The sequence below is a fragment of the Pseudopipra pipra genome, chromosome 5 (assembly GCF_036250125.1).
Source record: "Pseudopipra pipra isolate bDixPip1 chromosome 5, bDixPip1.hap1, whole genome shotgun sequence".
NCBI lineage: Eukaryota > Metazoa > Chordata > Aves > Passeriformes > Pipridae > Pseudopipra > Pseudopipra pipra.
In genome coordinates, this window is record NC_087553.1 from 55,590,806 (window position 1) to 55,617,328 (window position 26,523).

The window sequence follows — 26,523 nt, forward strand, 5'->3', positions numbered from 1 at the left end:
AGATGGGGCTGTTGAAGGGTGAATGGGTTCTGCTGACCACCCCTTGGCTCTCCAACTTCCGGATCATTTTGTGGATAGGGATCACAGCATCTCGGTTTGTCCGATACTGTCGTCTGTGCACAGTTGTTGTGGCTATTGGCACTTCTTGATCTTTAACTTGCAGTAATCCTACAATGGAAGGGTCTTCTGAGAGGCCAGGAAGGGCAGACAATTGCTTGGACTCCTCTTCAATCACCGAGGCTATACCAAAAGCCCACCGGTACCCTTTCGGGTCCTTGAAGTATCCTCTCCTTAAGTAGTCCATACCAAGGATGCAAGGGGCTTCTGGCCCCGTCACAATGGGACGCTTTTCCCATTGGTCTCCCGTCAAGCTCATGTCTGCCTCTACCACTGACAATTCTTGAGACCCTCCGGTCACTCCAGAAATAGTAACAGTCTCGGTACTCTTATACTCCGAAGGCATTACAGTACACTGGGCTCCAGTATCTATCAAGGCCTGGTATCTCTGAGGATCCGATGTGCCAGGCCATCGAACCCACACAGCCCAGTAAACTCGGTTATCTTCTTGGTCCCTCTCCTTCTCCTGGCAGAAGGCAGGGCCCCTCTACTGGTCTTGATCAGAGCATTCGTCGTCAGAGTTTGACTTTGACTTCCTAGACTTTTTACCGTTGTCAAAGTGGACCTCCATCTTCTCGTGTTTCGGCGATCGCAGTTTCTTTTCTAAGAAATCTCCGTCTACTACATAGACAACTTTCTTGTCAGTCTTCTTTCGCTTCAGCTCCCTCACTCTAGCTTCAAGCTTAAAAGTGGGTTCACCATCCCACTTCTTCATGTTTTCTCCTTTACTACGAAGGTATGCCCATAGTTGGTTACGTGGCCAACGTTTAGAGTTCTCTTTCCTTTGACTTGTGAATGACAGGGACCGTGAGCGAGATCGAGACCAGGATCGAGGTCTAGGCCGAGGTCGTCTTTGTCGGTCCCGCCATGATCTTCCCATTGGCCTTTCCTGGTAATCTCTATACCTTCTGTCCTCTCTGTCTCTAAGGTCGTCCTCATATCTGGAATATTCATAATCTCTCTCCATTCTTTCCCTATCATAGGGGTGTCGGTATAGAGGGTCGAAGGGGTCTTCCAGATTTTCCTCTATGCTCCTCATCCAAGCACACATGGTGTCCACACTTGGTTCATCCATCTTTGGATGATATGCGGTTATCAAGCAATACCTATATGGTTTAGGGGCACCTTGAATTACCTTCTTCCACATTGGTTGTGTGCAAGGAACATTCTCGGGAACTTGGATGTCATAATATTCTGGATCAGAGTAGACAATTTCCTGCATGGCCAATTCCCGCAGGTATTGGATGCCTTCTTCCGCAGTCCTCCACCTTCTCGAAGAACTCTTCAGGGACTCCTTAAACGGGTATTTCGCCCTCACAGCATGAAGAATTCGGAGCCAAAGACTGGATGCCGTTTTCTCCCTTCCCATTTCTTGTTCTATCTTAGGGTCTCGGGCAATGGATCCCAGTTGTCGTGCTTCGTCACCTTCAATTATGTGACTATCAGCTCCCTTGTCCCAGCATCGCACCAGCCAGGCGAGGATTTGTTCACCAGGCAAGCGCATATAATCTCTCCGTAAATCTCTAAGCTCTCTTGTGGTCAGTGATTGTATAATTTCGCTTTCTCGCATTATTTCTTGTCCATCTCTCCCACGTAGAATCTTTTCTACCTCCCTCTTTACTCTTCCGCTCTTACGTGGAACCGCTCCTGCCTCCTCTCTGTATCTCTCACGTGGAGATGGAGACTGGGCATGCCATGGGGATAAGCTTCTATGTTGTTCATGGCGTGGAGATGGACTTCTACGCCGTTCATACCGTGGGGATGGACTCCTACGTCGTTCACGCCGCGGAGATGAACTTCTACGTCGTTCACGCCGTGGAGATGGACTTCTACGTCGTTCACGCCGTGGAGATGGACTTCTACGTCGTTCACGATACCCAGCCGGTGGAGGTAGCGAGTAGTCTCTCGGGTGCCAAGATAAGGGCTTCTTCCAATCATCCACACCTCCAAGAGAAGGTTGGGTCTGGAGGGGTAGAGATAATTCCCCCTCCAATTGAGGGGGATGCTTTGGCTCCTTCTTTGCGTCCTTTGTAACACTGAATTTGTAGTCAGGATATAGATCATCAAGCGACAATATACCACCGGCCATTTGTGCTGTTGCTTTCTTTTCTCTTGGTGCTGTTCTGTATTCCTTTGGGCGTGCCCCTAGTTCCTTTGGACGTGCTCCTTCCCGTGTAGCCGTTTCTTCCTCTCTGGTAGCTGCTTCTTCTCTTCCAATCGCTCCTTCCTCAGTCACAACCACTTCTTCCTCTCTCGCAGTCGCGCCTTCATCACTTGCTGTTGCTCCTTCTCCCATTGCTGCCGCTCCTTCGTTCACTACGTCCTCTGTTCCTTCTTCTTCTTCTTCTCTTTCTTCTGTGCGTTCTGGTTGCGGAGATGGGTCCGTAAGTTCCTCAATCTCCCTTACCCACGTCTTCTTCTTCTTTATAGGGGCAATGATGATCTTCCGGTTCTTAGCTTGAGTCCCGGTTCTAGTGGACTTAGTAGAAATGTCATTGACTTCAAGTTGTGTTTGGACCCCAACTTCTGTGGACCTAATAGGGACATCACTGGTTTCAAGTGGCGTGGTTTGGGTCTCTGTGTCGACCTTAGCCCTCTGAAGGTGGTCTATGGCAGCTCGATAAGCATTAGCCAGGCCCCAGCACAAAGCGGAGAATTGCATATTCGGATCTTTGTAGGAAAAACACCCTTCTGCCAAACAGTGGGCCATCTCACCAGAATCAAACATTTGTTCTGGTGTGAACTCCCAATTAATGGGGGGTGACACACGTCCTACTAATCTACCGAAATCTCCCCAAGCTCCATGCCACCCGGGGACTGGCCTGTCGGCAGCCCTTTCCAAAGTTCCAGCGAATCCCTTTGAGGTGTGATCTTTCCTACAAGAGGGAGAGCAACGGAACCCCATTCTTCCAAGTTTAAGGAGCACTTCCAGTACCTTTATCAATGACAGTACTGTTGCAATAAGATTTATATAGTAATTAGAGCCGATTTTAACCATGGGGATCTCCTTTACCAAACCTTCGATGTCAAAATTAAAGGATGGAAGCAATTCGTTCCATCCATCCTCAAGGTCTGGACGTCTCCCTATAGAGTAGCCTAACACAGGTGTAAAGACAGCTAGAATTATAAGACAAATTAATGAAATAGCCATTGCTTTTTGTTATTATTTCTTCTTGATCCCAAAACAAACTTTTGTTTTATATAAACAAAGGTTCCTTGGCTGTTTTCCCAGACTCTGGCAGTGTTCCCAGACCTGTTCCCAAAACAATAGATTGGCTTGCAAAACAACACCGAGCTTAGCTGTCTTCCTGGAAAATGTTTATCAAAACAAGCCAAACTTAACCAAAATATCCCACTTCTGACACCAAAAATGTTGTACAAGTTTCGAGCTGGCTTCCTGCCAAGTCCCCCGAAACTCGACAACAAGGACCCGCCTCCCAGACAGGGAAAAGAAGAAAAACCAAGCAGCCAAAGCTATAGCAAAAAATATGTATATATATATATATATGTATATTTATATATAAGACAGATACACGAAAGGGGAATACCACACACCGGGGGGGGGGGGGAAGGGGGAAGGGGGGGGAGGAAAAAAAAGGAGAAGGACAAAAAGGGGCAAGGACCGAACAAGTCAAACAGCCAGTCGAAGGCAAACTAGCAAAGATCTCACCACTTCCCTTCGAACAGGCAGGATGGCCAGACACGGTCCTTGGCTCTCCCCTCACGCGTGGCAGATAACGGCAGTCACTGTAGGCCTCGGCTCCAGATAAGCCCAACCGAAACAGGGACCCACCGTTCTCGAACCTCGCCGGAGAGGAAAGAGGGCGAACTCTCTTATCAATGCCTTATTTATACCCTGGGTTACGTAAAGGAATAGCATGGAATACTTCCTTGGTCACCTTCCTAGTTCCTTCCTGGTTACAAGCTGGTTTCCAGGAAGGCCTAGACTGAAACCATCACACCTAGTAAGTGTTCTCTCAAGGACCATATAAGTGGAGTGGTCTGTTTGGTTGCAAGTAACTGTCTGGGAAGCAGATTTCCAGGAGAGGCATGCTACTCACCAAAGATGAAAAACATCGTTTGCAGTAACGTTACAGGCAAGAAATATATGAACTGTAAATAATTAGCTTAAGTTGAGTGTAGTGGAAAGGATGAATAATTAATTTAATTTCAGTAAAATGGCTTAGAAACATAGTTTGGTCCTAGTGACGTATATTATCTGACAGAGGTTAACAGAGCGGAGCTTGTGAGCCCCAAAGGCTGACACTGAAGTCTGTTGGATCAGTAAATATGGAAAGCAAGTGGAGCAACTGTGCATGGTTGACATACATAGGAAGAAAACAGAGCAGGAATTTAAGAGGATGTATTGAGTTTGTGTGATAGGGTGTGTTTGTTAGTGGAGTGGAGGCTGCAGGCATGGCTTCTGTGAGAAGACAGCAGGAACTGCCTCCATGTTGAACAGAATCAGTTCCAGAGGGCTCCAAGACAGTCCTGCTGATGCCTAAAGCTGAGCCCATTGGGGATGTTCATGGCACCTCTGTGGTAATGGATTTAAGGAGGGGTAAAAAAATGCTGTGCAGCAGCTGTGGGAGGGGAGCGAGAAAATGAGAAACGGCCCTGCAGGCACCAGGGTCAGTGAGGAAAGAGGAGGAGAAGATGCTCCAGGTGCATCTCCAGGAGCAGAGATTCCCCAGCCAATGGCGAAGACTGTGGTGGCACAGGTTGTTCCCCTGGAACCCATGGAGGACCATGACAGAGTGGATATCCACACAGCAGCCTATGGAGGATCCCGCTGGGACACAGGGATGTGCCCTAAATGAAGCTGTAGCCCACAGAAAGCCTGTGTTTGGAGCAGGCTCCTGGCAGGTTTTGTGGCAAGACCTGTGGCCCACGGGGGACCCATGGTGGAGCAGTTCGTGAAGGACTGTCTCCTGTGGGAGGAACTCCACACTAGAGCAGGAGAAGGCTGAGAAGGAAAGAATATCAGAGACAACACATGATGGACTGACCATAGTCCCCATTCTCTGTCCCTCTGTGCTGCTTGGGGGGAAGAGGGAGAGATATCAGGAGTGAACTTGAGTCTGGGAGGAAGGGAGGGGTGGGGGGAAGGTGTTTTAGTTTTGGTGTTGTTTCAAACTATTCTATTCTGTTATTAATAGGCAATAAGTTAAATTAATTTTTCCCAAGCTGAGTCTGTTTTGCCCATGGTGGTAACTGGTGAGTGGTTTCCCTGTCATTGTCTCAACCCATGAGCTTTTCCACTGTATTTTCTTCCCCATGTTCTGCTGAGAGTGGGAAATGAAAGAGCAGCTTGGTGGGCACCTGGTGACCAGCCAAGGTCTACCCAGCACAGAGGAGAGGAGCAGGAAGTTCTTGATGTTCCCTGTTATTCCCTAGATTTAATAAAAATAAAGGCAGTGCTTATTGCAGTTACATGACCACCAGCAGGGATGCTGAGATAATCTTAGAAAATTTGTATCTCTGATCTCTGTAACTGTGTTACATCTTCTATAGGAAGTGGTTTGCCTGAATATTTCATCTCTTCCCACGTTTTTTTTGAGAGCACAAATGTACTTACCTCAAAATTACCCATAGGAGATATTATTCAGCTGTTTTGTCATTTCTTATTGCACAGCAAACATTGGAGAACAGTCTTTATTGTATCTGTTCCATTAAATTTTGGATTCTTCTTGAACCAATTAATCCAGCCAGAAATATACACCTACCTGGAAATATTTTTAAGAAATAGGAGTGGTCCAGTGCTTGAGGAACATTCTTGTATCCCTGTCTGTGCTAGGAATTGTGTTAAACTGAAAACAGTGTTGCTGGCATGCAGAGAAAAAGAGAATGAGAATGAGTCAGTAATTTGTTTACTCTTTTACAGGTATCTGTAAATTAGCTGTTTTAGAAAGGGTTTGCCAAGCTTTGAGTGAAAAATCTTGTACTTTTTAAGGTCTACCTTATCTGGATTAAAGATAGCCCATCTTTGTTTACTTAGATTGCTTTTTTGGCAGGGCAGGGAAAACAAACATACACTTAGATAGAGCTTAGTTGAAGCATTGTAAGGGAAAAATACTTGCAACACCTGAGAAGGAGTATGCTACCCTGTAGATCTTTGTGGTAAAACTCTTTCAGCTTCTCAAGCTTAGCCTTGCATTAGTAAAATGCCTTTTTTTTCCACCTTTTAACTTTGATGGACTCTATTTTGGTGGGGGGTTTTGTGTTACTGATGTAACCTGCAATATGCATTTGTCCTTAGTGTAAAATATAAAGAAATTTATGGTATCTCTATTTATGTTTGGTCAAGGTAACAAGGCAGTTTGTCACTTTTGTCACATTGCATATTCACTGTAACAGCCTATTTACATGTGACAGTTTAATGCATGTAAAGAAAATTCTGCGTGACTGATGTGTTGTAAAGGCATAAGAGAGATTTTTGCTAAGCCCATGGGTTGGTTCCTCACAGGCTTTATTTCTGCATTCTACCTGTAGACTGGTTCTGGATTGGTTGTATACCAAAATGCTCAACAGGATTGATTTAAAAAAATATGTATAGATTGAGGTCAATAGAAAGTTCATACCAAGTTCAGGAAGATTTGTATCAAGCCCTCAACCTTTGCTCTGCAAACATGTAGAGGTCTTTGTTTATCAGTTCTTACCATTTTACTGTCTTCTTTCTACAGAGAATGAAATATTCATTTCCTTTCTTCAGAGAGCTTTGTAATTTATCACAATTTACCACTTAGAAACAGTGACATGCTTCTCCTTTGTCTGTTTACTAGTCAGACCCTACTCTGGCATTAAATTTTATATAAGTATGAGCTTGCAACTTGGAAGGACTTTAATTTCTTTGTTTGTTTGTTTCTTTGACAGAAAAGCTGTGTATTGTCAAAGAGTATAGAAGGCAAGCTAAACATAAGTGTCTGTGTGTAGGTGGAAAGCAGCTGGAGGTTCCAGCACTTTCAGTCTTGGGTCCCTTTTCTGCAGGAATGCCAGCTGGGTTCCCGTTTATAGGGATCTGGAGAGGTGGCTGTCAGTCCTCTTGCTTTATTCGTACAGAGTTTGAGAAGGAACAGACAATTCTTGGGCCATAAAAATACCTGTTCGAGCTTCCCTTGCCATACTTAATGATAAGATTTACCTGCTCCAGTTCTTTTCTCATCAATATTTACTGCCTTTTGTTCACATTTATGCTGGTCTTTTTCTGCTTCTTTCTTTTCCCTTCCCCCTCTCCCTCATTTCCTCTTCTGTTTTTCTTTCCCTACCAAGTTGCTCTTCATTTTCATTTTATATGTTGCCTAGAACACTTTCTCCTGAGTCTTTTCTAATTCCCTTTTGATTAGCTTTTTATTTTGTGTAGAGATTACATATACAGACAAGAATGATTAAAATTTAGATGACTGTTGGATGGCTTCCTAGCACAATCTGAAATTTGCATGCCAGGATTTATGCATACTACCAAAAATTGTCTTTAGGATAATGCATAGTGCTCCAAGGCACTTCCCTCATGTTAACTGGGTTCTTGAATCAAATATTTTTCATGTGAAGTGGTAATAACATTGTGAAGGGTATGTCTGCTCTGGTCTGGATCTTTTTGCCATGTTAAGAATGAAAAAGCTGTCAACAAATGGCTAATTTAATGAGGAGAATCAGTAAGAACAGGATCCCATTTCAGAAGGTTATTGAACAGAAATGGAAAATTTTCTGAATGAAGTCTGGTATAGTTCCAGTGCTGCTACCTGCCAGGAGACAATAAAATGCAGTTACAAAAATACTGCTGTTGTTAAAGAAATGCTGCAACACAGCATCAGTATTTCAGCTTACAGAAAGGTTGATGTCTACATTAGCATCAGGAATAAATGCTGTTTCATGTAATCTCAGTAGCGTTGTATTAAGAGGAGTGTTTAGAAAATAGGAACCCTCCCCAAAGTGCAAACATGATTTTGGTGCTGTGAACACACATAAAACCTTCAGTGGGGTAAGAACGCCAGCAAAATCATGCTCTTCCCCCCAGACAAGTGAGATGTACTTTAAAACTCTGAAGGGTTCAGACCTTTGAATTCCTGTTTCTACATGCCACGTTCTTAGGTGCAGAATAACCAGCTATTTCCTACTGTGTACAGTTTTATCAGGGTCCCCTGGTGGTCTAGTGGTTAGGATGCGGTGCTCTCACCGCTGCAGCCCAGGTTCGATTCCCAGTCAGGGGACTTCCCCGGGCAGATGGAGCTCGTCAGCCCTGTAAGGCCATCCATCTAAGAGAAGGTCACTCTAAACAAACCTACATCCTGAGGACCTCGCTGCCACTGTCCAAGCTCGCTCGGCCCCGGCAAATGAACCTTAGGATTAAAGGGTGGGCTCAGTTCAGCGCACACTGTGTCTCACCTAAAAAATCCATTGCGCAGGCTCGAAGGGTAAAGACCTTTCCCAAATCTTCATTCGTGAAGGCTGGCCATGATGATGAGAGTTTTATCAGAGAAAACAGCCTATAGAATATTTTAAGCATCTGCACTGGAAAATAAAGAGGCTTCAGTTAGAAGACATTGGAATAATTTAGAATGCAAGGAGATACTGTGATATCCTTGATCAAGACAGCTATGGCAGAAGACTTCTTTTTCTTAATTTCTTGGGAATCTAGCTACTTACAGGTACATTTCTTAAAAAAAAAAAACAAAAACGTGTATCCTCTCTGGTCTCCATGTACCATTGACAGACTTCCTCTTCCTCCCATCTCAGTCCACTTTTATGCACATCCATGACAGATACAACATTTCGTAGTTTTTTTTGTTTGCTGTAGTGTTTTTATAGACTATATTATTGGGAGCAGCCATGTGCCCTCAGCCCCTTGTGTTTGCCCCAGGAAATCCTGGGAAGGGCTTTGGCATTTCCTATGGGTTATGTTAAACCATGCCTAATCTGCAAGTGATATGTAGCAGGAACTGGTCTACCACAGATACCAAGACCTGCCTGGGCTCTGGCACAGCAATCAGTGTGACTGTGCAGCAACAGGGCCCTACCACGTTCTGGGCTGCATTGGTAAAGTTGTAGCCACAGGGTTAAGGGAATTGGTTTTGATTTCTTTTCCCCCCTCTTTTCAGAACCTATGAGACCACATTTGGTGCATCGTGTCAAGTGTAAGAGAGGAAAAAGAAACTGTCAGAGGTTTTAGTTTTTTCAGTCACTGCTTTAAAAACTTGGCATCTTAAACACAGATCTTGTGTTGCTTAGGTTGTATGGGTTTTGTTTAAGTTCAAAATCTAAGTCTGAAATGCATATTGGATCTGACTGTAGAAGTTGGCTTTGTAGCTTTGCTTTCTTTTCCCTGGTCCCCTCATCAGTTGGATTCCAAGGACCCCTTTGCAGAGGGACTGTTGCATTCACAAGGTTAATTGCCTTTTTTGAGGGCTGCTGGGAAGGAAGATGGTCATTGCTGGGGCTATGGCTGCTTTGCAGTTATCCTGCAAAGTTCCTTCCTTCTGTGCATTTCCGTGATGCCATGCTGACTGTCCGTGGCTGGCCTTTCCTGGCTCTGACAGTTGGTTCCCAGTAATTCTTTTCCCAGTTGTTGTCCCATTCTTCAGGGTGGAATAAAATGAAAATTCTCCAGGTGCACCCCATCCACCTTTTCTGGAGTCTTTTTATTTAAAACCTTTTATTGTTCTTATGTTGATTAGTGTCAGTAGTATGAGCTGCCAGCAGTAGTGTGGTCTGTGGGGTTTTCAGATCAGTTTCCCACACCTGAAGTGAACAGTAATAGCACCTCACAGACCGCCCTTGGAAAGCACGTCCTCAGTTCAGGATAACTTGCTGCATTTCTATCCTTGCAAGAGATGCCTATGTCTGAACTAGTTACTAGAGCCTCCCTTTATTATCCATGATGAAAATAGTCTCTTCTAGGACATCATTCAGCTGGTGAGAGGAACTGCATACCTCAGTGGAGAGCATTCGCTGACAATCATGCGTTCCAGCATCATGTAGTTGATCAGGCGTCTTCCCAGAACTGGTCCTGGGAGTCCAGTTTGTTGGTTTGGCTTTTGTGAGCCCTTAAATAGGTCACTGAAAGGATGATGAAAGTACTCAAGTAAAGGAGAATGTCTTGTACCTTGACCTTTCCATGTTTCATTGAGGAAATCATAGAATCATAGAATAGATTGGGTTGGAAAAGACCTCCAAGATCATCAAGTCCAACCCCTGATCCAACTCCAATTACTATATCATGGCACTAAGGGCCACGTCCAATCTCTTTTTAAAAACCTCCAGGGATGGTGAATCCACCACGTCTCTGGGTAGGCCGTTCCAATGCCTGATAACCCTCTCTGTAAAGAATTTCTTCCTAACATCCAACCTAAACCTCCCCTGGCAGAGCTTGAGCCCATGTCCCCTTGTCCTATTGTTGGTTGCCTGGGAGAAGAGACCAACCCCCGCCTGGCTATAACCTCCCTTCAGGTAGTTGAAGAGAGTGATGAGGTCGCCTCTAAGCCTTCTCTTCTCCACACTAAACAACCCCAGCTCCCTCAGCCTCTCCTCATAGGACTTGTGCTTCAAATATTGAAGCATGTAGTGAGAATTCTCAGATAAGACCTTGACTGGCCTTAATCCCAGTCTTAATGATCTCTTAAAAGTCAGTGCTGCTGAAGCATATGAATCTAAACTACAATGGGACAGCAGAGACATCTATTGCAAGAGAACATTTCTGATACATACATATATATATATATATATATATATATATATATATATATATAAATGCCAAAAATTAACTGAAAATGGCATTTTATGTATGGGAGGACTTAGAAAAAGCTATATGATCTATTGCAGCACTCAAACTGATTTAGTAGTTTCTTGTTATTGGGGGAGGGAAAGGGCAGAATGCTAGTTTAATTATTGAACATTAAAACCATAGCTAAAAAGATCTGTGCAATAAGTAAATATTTTATAATTTCAATTTACTTTAGCACTGTGAAAAAGTACTTTCTCCTCTACTCTAGGCAACTTCTTAAAGTTGGGACTTCATGAATAACTAATACTTTCTCTTTTTTACAGTATATTCACTCATCAGGCATAATTCACAGGGTAAGTAGAAACAACACTACAGATGTTTATATTTTGATAATGTGAGTGATGTTTGTTTGTGTATAAGCTTTTGGTTTCTTCTTCAATAAGAACAAAAGATGGCATGGCTACATCAGTGTAAGTTGAGCACTCAAGTTGCACTGAATACAGCTTCAATTTGGATTTCTTAAGTTACTTTGTGAAGTTGAGTTGTAAGTCCCCACAAGTGTCTAAATTGAGATGGATAAGAGCTTTTTCTGTCTGTTTGTTTGTTTTAATGAAGATTAAACTTCTAAAAACAATATTTAGATTTTCTTTAAACATCATGTTAGTGTTAAAAGCTGAAGGGGGAGGAACCATAGAAACTGAAAAAATTGTCCAAACTTTTAAAGCCTTGAGAACCTCAAATTTTTATTGCAATAAATTAGAAATTTGATTATTTCTGAATTCTTTCTGTGTCTAGAGTCTGCTTAAAATCATTTTGTACTGTGAAGGAGTTCTGAATGATGCTCACATGGTACCAAGCAGCATGTCTTCCCCCAAAACTGCATCAGAATAGTAGAAATTGTCCATTTGTAATAAAATATCAGGAGCACCATAGGAAGTGTACATTGTAAAGCACCTTTAAGCTGGACATGGAAACTATGCAAACTGACAAAATAATGTAATATAATTATATTTTTATTTTTGCAACTGCTGTGATCATGGTCCAAATTTACCATTGCTTAGTCTTTTTCTAATCTCCCTCTTGATGGCCCTTGAACTTACTGGTTTCATTAGGTTCTTTGCACCAAATTGTTTCACTCCCAGGCCCCTCTGATCTTAAAACATCTTTGTATAAAACAGGCGGATGCCTGGTAAAAGGTTTAGAGACAAGATACTTTTAAACATCTTGTGCTAAAGTGTATCAAACAAAGGTTTGAAAAAGCTGAAGGAAAATTTCTTTCTAAGTCCGTATGTCTGAGTCACTGCTGTTGCAATATCATCTTAGTCATTGCCAGTACACTTCCCTTTTGCTAAACTGAACAACTTTTGAAGATCGTTAGAAGTCCCTACGGTAGCTAAAGAGACTTAAGGGAATACTTTTTTAATGTTGCAGTTCAATGGACTTTGTTAGGAACCTGATCTTCCCACAGAAGAGAGCATAGGATTTCACATAAAATCTTGTTTGATTCCTTCAGTAATCCTTCTAAGTCTATCAGGGTATGCAAACTTTATAAAGTATATATTGATATGCGATATGTACAATCCAGAAATATAGATGTGAATTGTTAACTTTGTGGTATTAGTATTAAATGCAGCAAATTTATGGTCAAACCCCACTCACAGAAAGAAAGATGAGTGACCTCCTTCACTGGCAAGTATTTTCCTGACTTATAGCAGAAAAAAATAGTTGATTTTTCTGGGGGAGGAAATATACTAGAAAAAAGCCAAATATGCAAATTTGTGTCCTTGTTTGTGTGATTTGTTATGACATTGTTTTACCTGTTGCTGTGCAAAATAGTTACATGAAAGCTATAAAACCAGAAAGAAAGAAAGACAGAAAGAAAGCAGGAAAGAGTGCTTTATTGTGCTTGCTGTAAAATAAAAAAAAATAACATCCATTTGAAATCTGGTTACAGGATCTAAAGCCTGGAAACTTGGCAGTAAATGAAGACTGTGAATTGAAGGTAAGGTATGTTTATTTGAAAAAGCAGTCAGATGTGTTAGAAGACAGAAGACATCAGTTGTAGACATGCTAGCTGGTCTCAGTAATGGGCCAGGCTTTCAGTGCATAGGCTTTGAAGAGTCATGGAGAAACAGGGGAACACGGAAAAAAGAAATGGAAAAGGATTAGATGGGCAATGGTAACTAACTCAGAAAAAAAATTACGAAACACTTCTCCACACAAGTATTTTTCCCATCTGTCTGACTTGCAATGTATTATCACCATAATAATTCAATACTTGTTTAAGAAATAAAACCCTAAATAGTGAGAATCTATTTATCCCCCGTTTGTATGTCCTTGACTGACACAAATGTGCAATTCATAATAACAGCAGAGGTGATGATCAATTTCTTAGATCATTCTGGAATCAAGCACAAGAAGTGGCTGTGCCTGAAGTTAGAGGCTTTGCCCAGGATGTCTCAGCTGAAAACATCTAGTCCAGACAGGATGCTCCAGGAAGCTTGTACCCAGTGCTAGCAGGGGAGAGATCAGGGTCATCTCCAGGATGTAGAGGATTTCTGATAAGGAAATCAGTGCCACAGGTTATTACATTCATGACATCATTCGAGTGGTTGCTGACTCCAGGGGGGTGACAGGCAGTGTAAGAACTGAAACTGCTCCTGTGGGTTTGGTGTTGACAGCAGACCACGCCACAGCTGTTTGCCCACACCAAGGGAAGGTGCATGTTAGTAATAGTAACCCTTTTCCTGTATGATGTGTATGTTGCAATGCATACTGGTATATTTTTTATGCAGTGACTCAACTAAAAGTACTTTTCAGGAAAAAATCATTGATGGTTGCAGTCAGATAAGAGCTGTAATGGAGAACAGTGTTTATGATATGTTGCAGCTAATCACTTCAGGGAAGCATGAAAGGTATCACATACTGCTCACTGTGAACAAGAATATCTTATTTCTTTGAAAGTGTTTTCTTCTGCATTGTTACAACTATCAGCAGTATCACTTGCATGTAGGCTTCAGTGTATTTTGTAGCAGGAATATATAATTTATGCTTCATTTTTGCTCTTAACCGAAGTAGTAAGAAAAAAATTAATTAAAGGGAGACAATTCTGAATTCAGACTCTTGTAGTTCACTTATTAGCTGTTTCTGCTGCTACACTGCAAAGAGGTGCCTTTGATGGCATTTTTTGTCTTACCCGGTTGTTGCTTCTCTGGAGTAGGACAAGTATTGGTATGCAGCATGCCTCCCTTTGTCCTACCCATCAGGGCTTTCCTCTAAAGATGGGTTAGAAGGACAGTGCACGCCCACACCCCTTTCCAGTATGGAAACTGGGCTTAGCAGGCATGCACCCTTGGAGACCAGGGCTGTAGCACCTGTTGCAGGAAGTTATCTGTTCTGAAGTGTAGGTGTTGCCACTTCCTTGGAAATGTTGTCAGTAGAGTCCATCTGCAGTAGTAATTCTTCACCTTTGCAATATTTGTCACACCAAGCCTCATTCTGAATCACTGAGCTAAAATACTAAACCTGACCAGTTTTGGTTGCAGTTTCTGGCATGTACTGGAAATCTTCCAAAGCCTGTTAGAGTAGATAATATCTGTACTTCAGAAATAATTATGCAATGTACCCTGATCTAGCAAAAATGCATCTATTTGACTGTGTAGAATGACTTTGTTATAAAAAAAGCCAAATATTTATTGTGAAGTACGATTCTGTAGTACTTAACACTGTGTAGTTTAGGAATATAGCTTATTCTGGTGAGTGCAACCGTAGTAGCCCCAGACTGCTTCCAGTCCCCAGTTAATTCTATTATTGTATTTTAATTTTTTATTAATTTTCAGAATTGCTTTTGTCACCTATCTTCTCTCAGCTCCAGCAATCTCAAAGGCCAGTCAGGGTTTTTCATTTAATTACAAAATCAAGTTGTATCTTCTATCCAGTGCTTGAATTGAATCAGGATTGGCCTATACATCCTCACAAAACAACCGTGAATTAGAATGGGTGCTTTTGTGTCTAGATGTGTAATTACATTTAGATCTTATGGCCAAGGTTTCTTCCCTAAAAGAGACAAAAGACTTTATGGGAGTGGTTCAGTTATGTGAGAATTTCAGCTTTGAATAAATAGAAAAATCTAACTCTACCTGGTGAAAGATACAGAAGATCAAAGACTGTGAAGCACACCCTTAATTAAATAAAATAAAAGGTGATACAAACTGCAAAAGTGGTTTTTAGCATACGACATACAAACTGTATGCTTGCATGTAGCTATTGTAATACAACTTCTTGCTCTGAGACTGACCTGGATGTTCAGGGTTCTGTGATTTCAGAGTTTTCTTATCTAACATAAAAAGCCATTGTCTTCTTCTGGGTTGTAGTTGGCCAAATAGTGAGTGGACCCCGGGGTGATGGGGGAAAAAGAGAATCTAGAAAAAACAATTGTACGTTTGTCTTCCCCCAACTGTGCAATTACATTTTGAGATGCAGGCCAGGTCTAGGACATTCTTTTGTGATATGATCTCCTGATCAATATCTACTTATTTAACACAATTTTTTTTCTGTTACCTTGGGCATTTTTAATCTTTTAGATAAACTGAGGGAAACAATCCTGTATCAGAACACAATTTTGTGAAACGAAAAGGAGAAAATGTAGCATTAAGCTTTAGTTTTCATTTCTTGACTCTCAGGCCATAATTACCATGTCCCTGGTCATACCATAAGCTCTGATATCATATGCAGAAGAAAAGTGCAAATTTGCAGATAGGAAATACTGGTTGTCAAAAGGCAACTTCATCTGACAAACAGAAAACAAACTATAACTCGTTGAAAACTGTGCATAAAAAATATCAGGGTGAGGATTTTACTGGGATCTCCCTAACACTGAAGGAGTTGGGCTGACTCCCCCTGTCTACATCCATTTGGGTGCAACGGGTCAGATGTTACCCTGCCCTGAGAGCACACTCTCAAAGTTAGTTTATGCAGGCATGGGACCACACTGACAGTGAGAGCCCAGCCTTTTCCCCTCCATCTGTGCACTCAGCAGCTTCCCTTGCATAGGCTCCAGTGGCAATGAGGTTGTAGCCAAGTTGGGACAGTTTCTTGAATTGGTAACTAATTAATAGGTTCTCAGTTTTATTTTTCACAATGAGCTTTCTGGCTCCTTTGTCTGATGTTCTACATAGATATGGGAAAAGTGACAGTAAAGGGTGCATGAGGAGAAATAACTGCCCTTTCTGTAGTCTCAAAGTTACAAGTTATTTTTGTTATGGTTACTGAAGAAAGCTAGGAAAATTAAGTTTGCTGAGTCGAAGGGGAGCTATCCTTGAGGACCTGAGAGGGATTTGCTCTTTCTTTCATCATTCACTGATTATAAAAAGGATTTTCAATCTTGTTCTGAAAATTGGTATGTGAAGACAGTTGTTGAAGTGATACCATGTTAATATTAAGTACAAATAAGATATGCTTGTTCCTGAGCTTAATGAATATGTAAATGAAAATAAAACATGAAGTTAAAACAGAGCATACAAAAATTCTTGCTGTGTTTTCTACTTTTATGAAACTACAAAACCAAATTATGTTTTAGCTGTTTGCAACTCCATGTCATAAGCCTTGGTAGAGAAAATACCTAAAAAACTGTGACAGAATAGATGGTACAACATCTGGATTTTGATCTGTTATGTAAAATTTCTAGTTTTTTTTCCACCCTCCCTGCCATGTTACTGGGTAAACAATATGTGCTGAATATGTAGAATAAATTGGAAAGTCATATATAAAAGTGTATTTTGACAGTGCAAATATTTTGAGTTCAGTAAACCTTCAGCATCTAAAGAATCAGCCATAATCAAATATATTTTATTGGTAAGGTAAAAATGTCTCCCTTTGCATCCTATTCCTGTTTTTTTAATTGATTGGTAATCAGCAGTAATGGGGAAAATACAGAAATGGTATTTCAAGTATGGCAATAAAGATAACCCATAACATTTTGTACTTTTAATCTATGAATGAAAATATAATTTTCCTTTCTGTTAGTGCCTGGGAATGATGAAATCATGCTGAAATATTTTAAAATGTTTGTCAGGGAATGATGAAACTATCCTGAAATATTTTAGAATATTTAATTGTAGAGAGCATTACAAAAACATCACTTTTGGTATAGTAATACCCAAGTGCTCCTAGTAAAAACTTCTGCCCTGTCAATGTGTCAATGTACATGTGACACCTGATACACATGGCAACTAATGGCTGTTCATGCAAAGCCGCATATTCGGTTGTCTGTGGGTGATGGTGATTTATCTTGAACAGACTTTACTTGTTCAAGCCCCATGCTTCTTGTTAGAAGCATGAATTTTCTGATAAATACAAACTGATTGTCTTTCCAGGAGCGGAATTTTCTTGCTATTGGCTCCATCTTTTGGCACCATCTCTTAATGGTCCATGCAGGCGGGCTTTCTTAAGGCAAACTTGGTAGCAGTTGACAAAAGGCCACAACATTCACTTTTAATCTTGTTGCTGTACACATTGCTGTATCTAGAGATAAATATATGAGAATCTTAGAAATAAGCTGAATTGTGCGTAACCCTATAAAAAATTGCACTGATCTTGCATTTCTTACAAAAGTTTTTCTGTAGTTGACACTGGAGATTGGGAAAACTCGATGGGACTAAATGATGATAATTCCCTACTCTTCTTGCAGATTTTCAGTGTGACCTAGAGGAAGTCTTCCTTTTGTATGATTTACTCATAGAATAGAAATAGCAATACCTCCTTACTTCAGAATACTACTGGAACACACCCTTGAATAATTGTGCCAACTGGGATATAAGAGCAATGGATACCATCTTAGACAGGCGCTGTTCTTTTAGCTGTGCAATGGTGATTCTGTGGTCAGGGAGTTTTTTGCATTGAATGTGTCCATTACCTTTTTAATTAATAAGTGATTAATTTATTATTTTCTTTGCTGGTTTTGCAGCTTTTGGTGTTGCTATAGGAGTATGTAACTTAAAAAAAAAAAAATGTGCAAAGCTCCTTTCTACCTCTGTCTTGATTTTTAAAAAAAGGACAAGACACTTGAATGAGACAAAGATACAAAAACAAACCAATCTCTGCAGATTGCTCCAGTTTGTTTTTTTTTTTATTTTCTACAGTTGTAAAGTCTGGCTGAACTAGATAACTAGTGTCTGATCAGGATATTCTTTGTGCTTTCACTACAGATTCTGGATTTTGGATTGGCAAGGCATACAGACAGTGAGATGACTGGTTATGTGGTTACAAGGTGGTACAGAGCTCCAGAGGTCATACTTAACTGGATGCATTATACTCAAACAGGTCAGCATCTCTTCAGAAGTGTCTTAACAGAGCTAAAGCATTCACTGATTCAGGCAATATATAAACAACCACTTGTTTCTGAAATGAGTGGGAAAATAGAGGTGAAAATGACAATATAATTATGCAAAATTTCCTTGTAGATAAATTTCAGGTAATCATGTGATGGTTGTGAGTTTGTGGTTTTATATATATGTATCTTCTGAGAGTAACAGAAAGTGCCAAGGCAATTGGAAAAAAACTATTTAAATGTATACAGATGTGACAATTTGGTCACTGTTCCAGTGTTCCTGCAAAGATGTGCCAACTGTCACTCAGAGGAAAGTGGCAGACGGAGGGAATTCAAATAACACTGGGATAACTGTGGAAGTTTTTGAAAGCATTGAAAATTTACTGCCCACATGCATCTGCCTGTTACTGAGAGACTCACTCTGCGTATTATGAGATTATCTCCAGTTTGCTCGTTAGAAAGTCTGGTAGTTCTACCTTTGCTCTTCATCATATTTGGCAAGGCACACATTTATTTTATAACAGGCTGTAAAGGTAATTTTTATACTTCTTTAAAATATGTTTTAAATTAAACTTTATGCACATTTAAACGAACAAACATTCTGCAATTTAATGTACCTCCTGGCCTTTTTTTCAGTTGACATCTGGTCTGTGGGCTGTATAATGGCTGAGATGATAACAGGGAGGCCTCTGTTCAAAGGAAATGATCGTATCCTTCATTGAATTTATGATATTAATGTAAGAAAATTATGAGAGGTTCTTGTGTGACACAGTAAGTCTGTTAAAAAATTGATGAGCATGAATTGAAATTAATAGTAAAATGGCTTGCACCTTTCTCGTTAAATGATTATTTCATATCTGTATCACTTTTGCACTTCTGTCAATTAAAATTTGTATTACTGGGTTTTTTCAATAGAGGGGATCTTTGAATCACATCAGGTAAAAGGTTCCATGGTAGTGGAAAGGCCATATTTATTTTTTTAGTAACAGATTCTAGAACACTCACAGAAGATTCTGCTGTAGTATATGGCTTATGTGCACAAGCTAGTACATTTCATGCTTTCTGAGGCTTTCATCAAAAAGTGTTATGTAAGTAACACCTAGTAAAATGTAGTTTTACAGAAAACATTTAATCCTATCATTTCATTGCTGAGCAATGAAGAAAACCGTTAAGATTAAGCCATATTTCATCTTCAAGTGATACTTCATTGACAGTAGTAGTTGTAATACTTAATAGGGGACAGTGTTAATAGAAGACAGCAATAATTTTTTACCTTTTTTTTTGTTTGACAGCTCAGCCTAATCATTTTGCGCTGCTTTCTCCCTTGTGGAATTGCAGTCAATAAATCACTTACCTGCAAATACTTGCAAATTGTTTACAGAATCAAAATTGCTTAATTTTAGTTATATTTGTATTTAAGTACTTACATGTAATATTGGGACTTCACTGAATGGATCATATTATTCTCATTTTGTAAAGAAAAACATTCAAGAGAAAGATTGTGTTCACCAAAAAAATGGCAGGGACTATAGAAAGGTAGAATACATCTGATTTTTTTGGGCTGTACAGGTTTTAAGTATGCATTAGTTCTTAACAAGAAAATACTAAAATGCCTGTCAAAGAACAGCTGTTGGCTAACACAGCATTTCTCTACTGATGCAAACCTTGCGCATTCTGGTATATAAATAAGAAAACAAATGAGGCAGAATTTTCATGGTGCACTGTAAACATGAGAGTGGAAGAGCTAGTATTTTAGTCATACTGGGTTCTGGAGATTTCAGAACTACTGGCTGAAGTTCTGTGTTCTATATTACAAAGGAAATTATCCCAGTATAATAGTCATTGCTGGCCTTTGAGTATATGATTCAGTATTACCTATTGTCAGGGAAATGCTGCCGTGGGTTCAGCTGTGGGTAGGTGAATAAGAAAACAGCTAACTTAGAGGATTTTTGTTTTAGAATTCTGAATAGGTTATCCTGCCAACTTGGTACAGATTTTATTTATTTATTTAATTTCATTAGCATTATCCACCATTGCCTTTTTCTGCAGAGGCTGGTGGAATCCTCATGTGTTCTGAGCTCTGATCTAGCTTCTATCTTCTCATCTGCTGCTCTTACCAGAGCAGCAAGCAAATCATATAGCTCTTCTCTGCAGCATTACCATCCTGTAAATATAGTGGTTTTTCTTTGAAACAGCTAAAACTGTTGCTGACGAATCTGTGGTGGGTTAGGACACAGAAGGTTAGGGAGTGTTCTGATGCCTCACCACAATGTCTCCAACGTCTCAGCATCAAGCTAAGTATGTGGGAAATAAGGAATAATTTTTTCCTCTTGATGTTTCTCAGTGTGGAGAAGAACTAATGCAGACTGATTTCCTCTGATTTTTGTTGGTTATCACACCAGCTTATGTTCCCCGTGACTTTTCCTGCCTCTATGTCACCTAAGTATTGGATAGACCAGAGCAGTGTGTGCAATACATGTGTTGATTGTTCACATCCTCTATTACTTTTGGACTGATTTCTGTCCAAAATTATAGAAGAGACTTGATAACATTACAAAATTTTAAAAATTATTCAATTATGTGTTCCCAAATTATAGTATTATAGTATTTATTTCAGATGCTTTCAGTGTCTTTGCCTTTTGCAAGTAAAGTGGAGGACTTTCATATTTTATAAATCTTCTGTTGAGATTTTTTTTTACTCCAACAGCAAAGAAAAGCATTAATTTTGCAGGGTGAAAGAATTTGTTCCTTATTGCTGGTATTCAGATCTGGACCAACTCACAGAAATAATGAAAATAACAGGTACACCAACTCAAGATTTTGTTCAAAAATTGCACAGTCAAGATGTGAGTATTCTGCTTCGTCCATTGTTTTACTTGTCTTAATTTTACTTAAGCCATGTTCAGTTCTTAAACTGGTGGAGATAATATATACTGACTACTGAAATACCCCTGAAGGTACCTCTCTGCCTTGAAATGCTTTACACACCCACAATAGCTACTGGAGATGGGGGTAACACAACAAAAAATTATCAGAACAGTTGAAAAATCTGTATATTTAAATACTTCAAGATTCCAATGTGTACCATATAAACAGTTGAGCTGATAACTTACTGCTTTTATTGGAAAGGTACTGAAAGCATAAAGATATTCAGAAAACCCAGTTTTCACAAATGTCTCTGACTGTCTTTCTTGTTCTTATGTGGATGTCCTTCTAGGATCTTCAAGCCCTTACTGCAAAGAATCTATAACTATTCTTAGACTAACCGTACAATTTAGAAGGTTCACTTCTAGAGATTCCTGTAAAGTCACTATGACATTCTTTAAAATTATTCATACATATTTATTCTATTAATATATTAAATATGGAGCACTAATAATTAAAGCTTTACATTATAATTTCTAATGGTTTTAGGGCTTGATTTTTTTTTTTAAATTCTGTTCAGCAAGTAGGTGAATATCATTAGGGTTTATGACACAGAAAAAATGCATTCGTACAGTGTGCTATCAAAGCATTATTGAGTTACCTATTAAGCATATTGTTGATGTTGTCACATTACAAAGGCGGCAATGGTCTAATTTAATATTCATGTTTCTTTTGAGGCAAAAAACTACATCAAAAGCCTCCCAAAAGTCCAGAAGAAAGATTTTGCATCCATCTTGAAGTATGCGAATCCTTTGGGTAAGACAGTTTGTTTGGATGTGTACAATTTTGTCTTGTGTTTCCATTGGAGGCAGCAGCAGTATCAGTCCTGTGATAGGTGATGGGATGGTTCTCGTGCTATTCTATCTCTTGCTTTCCATTATTCATAGTTTTGATTGTAGTGGCTGAACTTTGTGAAGTTTAAACCTTGCCAGGAATCAGTTTCTTAGAAGCACCAAAAAAAGAAGTATCTTCGGGTTTAGGTTTCGATCCAGCACATGCTTATTGGTTTTACTTGAGCAGCTTTCCAAGAGCCCTGGTAGATTAAAAAATTTTCTCTGTATTGTATTTTCCCTGTATTGTTTCTGAAATACAATTCTGAAAGCTCAATAGGATCTACAGTTGAAATACAAGGAAATAGAAAGCTGAGATTTTAGTAGTGGAATTAATACATCCCAAGAAACATCTGTGCATTCCTGAGAAGCACTGGCTTGGATTTGATATATATAAACAACCAGAAGAGCATACCAAGTGTGCATAACTGTGATATGACCCGAGGCAGCCAGAGCTCTGAGATGACTCTACCCAAATCTTATCAATTTCCCCGTGACCTTAACACTCACAAAGCCAGTTTTATTAGAATATGAATTAGGATAATTGAATCTTTGCAATTTAAGAAGTAAAAATTTTAGTTTCAGATACTGTAGAAATAAGCTTGATTAATAAACAGCTCTTACCCTGAGTACATGGTTAGCTCACTGACATTCTCAGCTACAGCAAGCTACACATTTCCATTTAGTTTTTAGGATGTCTCTTCTTATCACTTCTGTGGCCATCTGGCTGCTTCTGATCTGGAAGAGAAGGTTGGAGAAAATACACAACATGGCAAGCAGCAGTTGAAGCATTCTGTCCCACACTGCTGCCTCTACTTCCTTTCAGCTGCTCCACCCAAATTGGGAAAATCCTGACAGGATAGAAAAACAAAATAAATCATTCATCATACCTGTTTACACTAGCCCATTTTAACAGTCTAACAATGGACCTAATCCAAAATCCCCTGGAGGGGAACACACAAGATTTTAATGGATTATTTTGACTGAGATCAAAACCACATAGCAGATAAGGTCAGCTCTGAAATTCTGTGCATGGACAACTGACTTGTCTTAGTGAACTTCAAAGTGTGCTTGGGCTTGGATTTGGTCACGTATGGGGCAGTTCTCATTAGCTCTTCACCTGTTCATTCTGCTGTTGTCAGGTGGTGATGTATCTTAGAACCACAACATGGTGGCAGTGATGAAAGACACCTGGGAAAGCCCCAAGCTCAGTGGTCCTGGAGCCAGAAGCTGAGATATTATATGTATTGCATGCAGAAGCAAGGGAGCACCTCTGCATTGCATCAGGCTTTGTACACATCCCACTTGCTCAAAGAACTGTTTGTCATGCAGATGGGCCCCACTGGCTATAGAATGGACACCTCTGCTTTATAACTCCATGTATTTATTTGAAATACCTCCAAGGCAATGTTACTGTGTACAAGTGGAATCAGTTGCGTGATTTGAATACACTGTTTGTTTTCTGTGCAACAGCTGTAAACCTTTTGGAGAAGATGCTGGTGCTGGATGCAGAGAAGCGAATCACAGCAGCTGAGGCTTTGATGCATCCTTATTTTGAACCAATTCATGATCCTGAAGAAGAAATTGAAGCTGAGAAATACGACGACACATTTGATAACATGGATCTTCCGCTAGATGAGTGGAAGCGTGAGTTTAGTTTTGTGATGTTTTCAAAAATAACCAGATTGAAAAGCCATCCAGCAATAGGAATGCTCCCCTTTACAAATTACCTCCTCTGCTTTTGATTGAACAGAGTAAATAGACAGCATTAAGGTAGAGAAACACTACTTATCAAGTTCTGGTAAGTACCAAGTCCTCCTGGGATGATCCCCAAAGGTTTCTTCTCTGCCCCATAACATAGGCTCTCCTCCTTCTCCTCCTTCTTCATGCATCTGTCCTCCCATCTTCTGCAACATAGAAAAGAACCTATTTTTGTAACATGCCTTCCAGTGGATAGGACAGGCAAACAGATTGACTGTTGGCTCTATTGGACTGCGATGGTTGCTGGCCTTAAAGTTAGGTTCTCTGAGGGAGAGAAAATGTATCTATGTCAGCAAAGATTTAAGTCTGAATCTTGTTTTCATCTAATACCTGATGTTTGTATTTTGCCTTTTAAGTGAGGACCTGACTTTTAAAGCTGATGTGCTCAGTAGCTCTTCCTGATGATATTGCCCACTACTCTAAAGTCAATGCTCACATCCCTTTGAAAGCACCTATACCATTTCAGTATGAGGCTGCTTCTTCAAATCTGAAATGGTGAAAAAATGATCCTTGATTCCCTTACTTTTTGAACTCTTTCTCTCTTTTTGCCTGAAGAGGTCTCTCTCTTCCTGAACTAGATCAGAGCCCAGTCATGCCTGGGGGTTGTACCTTGCTCATTCATGTCTGTGCAGCTCCTTTTCTGATTGGACCAGCAATACTATTGTCTATTCTATTGTTTTCCAGGTATTACACATAAAGAGATACTGAACTTCAAGCCACCACAGACATCGGACTCAAAGGAGACAGCAGTGTAATTGTATGACTCAATCTTTTCAAAGCTCTGAAGAAAGCGTGAAAGTTGTAAATGTTTCTGACATTTCAGGTGTATAAAACTTTATAAATAAACTGTACGTAATCTGTTTCATCTGCACTGTAAGAAAGAGCAATGTTTTTTACTCTGCATATGGAAGTTGGTGCCTTTGGGAGTAGCATTTCAAAAATATCGACAAACTTATTCCTGCCTACAACTTCTTCTGCACAAAAGGATTCAGACTGCAATAAGCTCAGTGCTGTCCTCAAAAGAGCAGGTAGGACTAATTCTTCAACTCACAGACCACAAGAGCACAAGTTACCCCCCCAAGCAAGCTAAGACACAGAGTGTGTCAGAGATGTGCTGTGATTGCTCTCCAAGGGCATTGAACCATCTTAAATGCAAGAAGTATTTATGTGATTTCCTCTGGAATATTTCACTCTGTTAAGAAGCCTGGGAATGCTAATCATCTTCTGCTACCTCAGCAACTGCAGTGAGTAGCAGAGACACAGCCCAAATGAATGCCTGTGTCCCCTGTCCTATGTGAGTGGAAGAGAACCTGATCTCCAGACAGTTCTGACAGATTTGGGCAAGAGGCAAAAAAAGCAGAGAAGTGTCAATGTGGATATAGTCTATCTGGACTTCAGCAAAGCCTTTGACACAGCTTCTCACAGCACACTCCTGGATAAGCTGACAGCTCATGGCTTGGACAGGGGCACTCTCTGCTGGGTTAAGAACTGGCTGGAGGGCCGGGCCCAGAGAGTGGTGGCGAACGGTGCTGCGTCCAGTTGGGAGTCGGTCACTAGTGGTGTCCCCCAGGGATCAGTCTTGGGCCCAGTTCTGTTTAATATCTTTATTGATGATCTGGATGAGGGGATTGAGTCCACCATTAGCAAATTTGCAGATGACACCAAGTTAGAGGGGAGTGTCAATCTGCTGGAGGGTAGGAGGGCTCTGCAGAGGGACTTGGACAGGCTAGATAGATGGACTGAATCCAGTGGTATGATGTTTGACAAGACCAATTGCTGGGTCCTGCTCTTTGGCCACAACAACCCCCATGCAGCACCACAGGCTGAGGACAGAGTGGCTGGAGAGCGAACAAGCAAAAAGGGACCTGATTGACAGGAAGCTGAAGATGAGCCAGTAGTGTGCCCAGGTGTCCAAAAAGGCCAATGGCATCCTGGCCTGTATCAGGAACAGTGTGGCCAACAGGTCCAAGGGAGTGATTCTTCCCCTGTACTTGGCACTGGTTAGGCTACACCTCAAGCTCTGTGTCCAGTTCTGGGCCCCTCAGTTTAGGAAGGATATGGAGGTGCTTGAGCATGTCCAAAGAAAGGCAACGAGGCTGGTGAAGGGACTGGAGCACAAGTCCTATGAAGAGAGGTTGAGGGAGCTAGGGCTGTTTAGCCTGGAGAAGAGGAAGCTCAGGGGAGACCTCATCACTCTCTACAACTACCTGAAAGGAGATTGGAGCGAGGTGAGGGTCGATCTCTTCTCCCAGGCAACCAGCAGCAGGACGAGAGGGCACAGCCTTAGGTTGTGCCAGGGGAGGTTTAGATTAGACATTAGGAAGAAATTCTTTACAGAGAGAGTGATCAGACATTAGAGTGGGCTGCCCAGGGAGGTTGTGAATTCATGGTCCCTGAAGGTATTTAAGAAGAGACTGGATGTGGTACTCAGTGCCATGGTCTAGTTGACAAGATGGCATTGGGTCATAGGTTAGACTCGATGATCTCAAAGGTTTTTTTTGACCTAGTTGATTCTGTGATTCAATATCCTAGATTTTTTTTTTTAAAGTAACCAGTGTAAGGGGACAAGATTTTACAAACACAGTAGGTAAATGGTCACTGCATATACACTCATTGTCAAGGTATATCATATTTTTCTCTAAATACAGTGCAGTCTGTATAACAGACTAGGGATCAAGGATTTCTGGGGAGAAATTCTTCAGATTTTCTAAAATTTTGTAAGCTCTAGCATCTTCGTATTGAAATTATCATCAGGAAAGTACATATTCTCAGAGTACATACTGGTAATAGAATCAGCAGTGCTGATTTTAGAAAAAGCTGCATACAGGTCACATTATAGAAAATTA

General features: G+C 40.6%; 1 protein-coding gene across 2 annotated transcripts in view; it reads left to right on the plus strand.

Moving 5' to 3' along the window:
* Positions 1-24,542, plus strand: part of MAPK12 (mitogen-activated protein kinase 12) — a 46,608-nt gene extending 22,066 nt beyond the window's left edge. For both annotated transcript variants that reach the window (XM_064656191.1, XM_064656192.1), the window contains exons 5-12: positions 11,158-11,187; positions 12,789-12,836; positions 18,040-18,154; positions 18,798-18,869; positions 20,928-21,007; positions 21,764-21,842; positions 23,390-23,563; positions 24,362-24,542. In XM_064656191.1, the coding sequence (XP_064512261.1) occupies positions 11,158-11,187; positions 12,789-12,836; positions 18,040-18,154; positions 18,798-18,869; positions 20,928-21,007; positions 21,764-21,842; positions 23,390-23,563; positions 24,362-24,432 (669 nt within the window). In that variant the 3' untranslated portion in view covers positions 24,433-24,542. The remainder of the gene's footprint in view (positions 1-11,157; positions 11,188-12,788; positions 12,837-18,039; positions 18,155-18,797; positions 18,870-20,927; positions 21,008-21,763; positions 21,843-23,389; positions 23,564-24,361) is intronic.
* Positions 24,543-26,523: the final 1,981 nt, after the last annotated feature.